Consider the following 4,867-nt stretch of genomic DNA (forward strand, 5'->3'; position numbering starts at 1 on the left):
ATCGATACATTTTCTATAAAATAGAAAAGTTATCGATACATTTTCTATGGAATAGACAAGTTATCGATAAATGTTCTATAGAATAGACAAGTTATCGATGAATTGTAAATAGAATAGAAAAGTAATCGATAACTTTTCTATTTTATAAAGTGTTTTTATATAAATTTTTCATGAAATATTTTTTTTGAAAATCGCTCGTTATGAAAGTCACTCGATTTACAGAACATTTCATTTAATATCTTACCTTTTTTATATCTATACTTATTTTAATAAAGAGGTAGACTTTCGACATTTTTTAAATAAATTGTATTTTTTTAAAGAACTTCATGTCAATGTACTTAAACCATTAAAAACTCTAAAGCGTTAAAGGCGATTTTAATATTATCGGTGTCTGTGGCGCAGGTAGGATAATAGAACGTTTGCGATCGCACTTCTAAAAACATATCCGCTATAAACTGAAGAGCCGCTTTGCTATCACATCGGGGTCCCTTAAATTGTGGAAAAACCGCTTCCAAATGTGAGTACATAATTTTCTCTTCAAACAAATCGACTTTGTTAAAGAACAATATAATTGGTATATCATTAAACTTATTTGTAACGGTTTTGAAAACGTTTAGAGATTCCTTAAGACGATTAGATTGTTCGTGCTCCTCTAGAACCTGATCATATTCCGAAATGGCTACGAAATATAATATGGTTCCTACATATTCAAAACAATTACACCATTTTTTTCGCTCCGATCTTGAGCCAGCCACGTCTATCATACGAAATTTTCGACTGTTCACTTTAAACGGGTACTTAATTAAACCCGTACTCGGTATATACGCTCTCAATATATCCTGATCCGTGGGCATATAATCGGTCAATGCAATGCGATCAATTTCGTTCATATAGTATTTAGTGGAATCGTGTAATTGATATTCATTACGTCGCATATAGCAGTTTTGTATGCCCTTGTCGTTCCATAGTTCTTTAATTACTGTCAAATAGGGATCTTCCAAACAGGCGTTACTTTCGGAATTTATATTCTTAATGAGCATAACGTTTTTTGTAGCATTGTTACTCTTCTCATAATCGATTTTTAATGATTCCATGGCAGCTATCATATTTTGCATAGAAGTTAAGATATTTTCATGTATCAATTTAATATAATGCCTTCTTTCCTCATCGCTGTAGCCATTGTCATATAGAATACGCATTTGCCGTATAAAAGTCGATTTACCAGAACCAGCTGTGCCCAGTAATAATAATTTAACTTCTTGTTTTTTAAGTTTCTTTAAAGAAAAACAGTCCATATTGATTCTTGATTCTTAAGATTTTCAATTGAAATACAGCGATCAATTTTAATTACAGCTGTATGCAGCCTCAACTAAAGAAAATTGTGTTCTAATGAATTTGTTCATATCATACAAGTGCTTTAGCAATTTTTTAATAGAATGTTTTTATTTTTGAAACAAAGTAATGAATGCACAGTAAATCTCGTATATAACGAATTTCCGATCATCACTAGTACTAGCCTTGACGTTCCGTTCGACAGCTAAAAAGTGCTCCTCGTGCAAAACATGTTATACATAATCGTTTATAACATATCAAAATATTGGTCGTAGACCCACATTAGTGTATATATTTTGGGTCCTTATAAGATTCGAAGACGATCTGTATGTTGAAAACACGATAGGGCCCAAACTAGCTAGCTGGATGAAATTTTCCACAAGTACTCTTTGTTGATACAATTATCCCCTTGTTATATATATATTTAATTTACAAAAAAAAATTGTATATATACAATTTTTTTTTGTAAATTTAAAAAAAAAAATTTTAGTTTTTAAATTTTTTTTGGTGAAAAAAAATTCGGGTTAAAAAATATTTTTTCCAATTTTGACCCATTGTAGGTCCAACTTACTATGGTCTTATATACGTCTTTGCAAAAGTCTTTGAAATATTTATCATTAGATATCCATATTGTCTATATTAATGACTTAGTAATCCAGATATAGGTCAAAAATCGAGGTTGTCCTGGTTTTTTCCTTATATCTCAGACATTTGTGGACCAATTTTCTCGATTTTAAATAGCAACCGAGCCGGAAGAATTCCGGAGATATTGATGTATGAATCGTGTATGTAAGTTATTTGGGGGCTTCGGAAAGTTGATTTCAACAGACAGACGGGCATGGCTTAATCGACCCTATTTATAGTGTCGGAAAATTATATTGTGGAAATTACAAACGGAATGAGAAACTTATATATACCCTTATCACGATGGTGAAGGGTATAAAAACGATGTTTTGCATAGTAGTGTAATTTCTCACACACAAAAATATAGATACAATTTAAAAAAAAATTTCTTTTTTCGATTATTTGTTACCGTTCATTTGAGGAATATTAATACCAACATCTTTTAAAACGAACTATTATTATTAGTTATTAGTCCCACGCAGTTTGTTATAACCGAGTTTTACTGCAACTAGTTATTTTTACAGATGAATCAGACGAATAAATAATGTTTAACATATCGAGTACATATCGGTTATATGCGACCATATACAAAATAATATACAATTTTTGATTTTTTTAACTGAATTCTACAAATTATTTCTCTGATTTAATTATTTGAGATAATTAACTAGAAATTAACTTGATGCTTTCTTTAAAAAAAAAACAAATACATAGTGATATATTTGTTTTGAAAAGTCGGATATTAACGTATGCGGAATGAAATTGCAACAAAACAGAAAACGATGTATTTGTTTCCAATGTTAAAACAAATAATATTTAAAACCTTTATAAAAGAGCCCATTGTATTGATTTAATGTAAACAAACAATTAATTATATTCATGTACTTTTGTGGCAGTTATGAAGAAATGTATATACAGGTGTTGGAAATACCAATGTTTATACTTTTCTGAGCTCTTATTTGAGTTTCATGGTCTTATTTTTCTCGATTTTTATTTTAAATAAAAAAATAAAAAATAAAAAAAACTCTTCTCTCCAAAAACTCTGAAATTATTTTTAATTTATAAAATTGCGACATTTTTTCACTTTAGAAATTCTGCAATTTTAAGCGTGTTGAAAAACAACATAATCATATGGGCGTGACAGTTGGATGATGGAACAGTTAAGAAGAACTTTTATTCATAATCAATTTTTAATTGTATACAAAATCTGTAATTAAAAATTGATTATTTAATAAGTCCTTAATAATTTAATTTATGTTCAAGAAATAAAAAACTGGCTGTATAAAGAGTGAGCCAGAAAAAACTTGTACTTGTAATAAGTTAAATAAAACTTAAACCTTTCAATATTGAAATTCTGAAAAATACGTTAATTTATTAAAATATTGTACAAGTAAATTAAACATTAAAATATTGACATATTACTCGGTATTTATAAATTTATCGACATTTACCGGAAACCCTCCCATTAAAGTTTTATAGATGTTTCCGTTCCCTTTTTAGATAAGGTTGTGCACTCAAGGGTAATTTTTCCATAGTGGCATGATGCCAAATTGGTCCAGAAATATGAATGCATTCTGTGCTGTTTTAAGAAAGGTAAAACCCGTTCCTGTAGATACTCCGTAATATATATTTCTGTATTTATCGTGCCTGATGTCACAAATAATTTGCTTCTTTTGTCACTAATGCAAATGGCTTGCCACACAAGAAACTTCCTGGGGAATTTTGTTTGTTTTTTGTCCGGTATTGTTCTTGAACATTACCTCGTCTATCAGTCACATAAAAGTCTGCCAGTACATAAGTTTCATTATCCATTGCACAACAGGTGTATTTTTTTAAGTTCTTTACTTAGAAGCGATCTGTATCTTTATGAATTTTATACGACTTCAACCCATCAGAGCATTTAACTCTACAAGCTGCTTTTCTGATAGAAGTGTTCGGAGCTCTTCGAAAGAGTTGTTCGACTTCTTTTTCTTTATCAATATCCATTAAAATATGTATGTGGTTAAAAAAAAATTGGTCATTCAAATTTCAGATTACATATACAGGTTTTGGCCAAACAATCATGGACGTTTTAAAAGCATCGAAAAAATTAGTTTATTCATGTAAATGCCTGAAATTTAGTCCAAAAATTAAGAATAGCATAAGTGATTGAATAAAATGGTCGTACAAATTTCGGAATACATATACAGGGTTTGGCCAAACAATCATGGACGTTTTGAAATTATCGGAAAAGTTAGGTTATTCATATAAAATTTTAAATTTGGTGTACATTTAAGAAAAACACACTAGATCCATCGCAAAAAATATTAGAAATTGCATACAAGAGTTGGCCAAATAAACACTGACGTTATAAAAGTATCGAAAAAAGTATGTAATTTTTGTACACGGCTTAAATTAGGTTTATAATTAAAAATAACATAAATAATCCATTGAAAAAATTTCGACATACAAATACATGGTTTGGCCAATTCAGCATAGACGTAAATAACTCTCAAACTTACATAATTTTTGAAATTGACCAAAAAATACAAAAAAAAATGTGTAAAATATGAAGGCACTGAAATCGTTCTGGTTATTGGAATGGCAGATAATTGCAGCTGAAATTTATAGTACTTACTCTTGATACTTGACAGTTTTAGATGTAATTTACACTTAACCTCTAATAGCCCCATTTAATTTGTTCTGGCCTTTCAAACTTTTTTTTAATTTAGTTTCTATAGATTTAAAACTAGTTCCTAATCACTTCACTTTTATATAAAAAGAACATGCAAAAACTCCTTAATAACTACATGGAATGGTTAACTGCTAACTATTTTATAAAAACATGTGCTAATTTGCAAAAAAAAACTTAAAAAAAGCACAGGATACTTCGATTCAAAAGTAAAAAAATCACATTTTTATAATATTAAAA

At 29.1% G+C, this 4,867-nt stretch overlaps 1 protein-coding gene across 1 annotated transcript; it reads right to left on the reverse strand.

The window, feature by feature from the left end:
• Nucleotides 1-337: 337 nt before the first annotated feature.
• Nucleotides 338-1,350, reverse strand: LOC135952089 (guanine nucleotide-binding protein subunit alpha-11-like). Its single transcript, XM_065501885.1, has one exon. It carries the CDS (start codon nucleotides 1,293-1,295, stop codon nucleotides 339-341), a length of 957 nt encoding a protein of 318 aa, XP_065357957.1. The 5' UTR covers nucleotides 1,296-1,350; the 3' UTR covers nucleotide 338.
• Between the last annotated feature and the right edge of the window lie 3,517 nt (nucleotides 1,351-4,867).

The sequence above is a fragment of the Calliphora vicina genome, chromosome 2, assembly GCF_958450345.1.
Source record: "Calliphora vicina chromosome 2, idCalVici1.1, whole genome shotgun sequence".
NCBI classification, from domain to species: Eukaryota; Metazoa; Arthropoda; class Insecta; order Diptera; family Calliphoridae; genus Calliphora; species Calliphora vicina.

Excerpts from the sequence above, each read along its gene's own strand:
- LOC135952089 (XM_065501885.1), bottom strand. The coding sequence starts at position 1,295 with ATGGACTGTTTTTCTTTAAAGAAACTTAAAAAACAAGAAGTTAAATTA.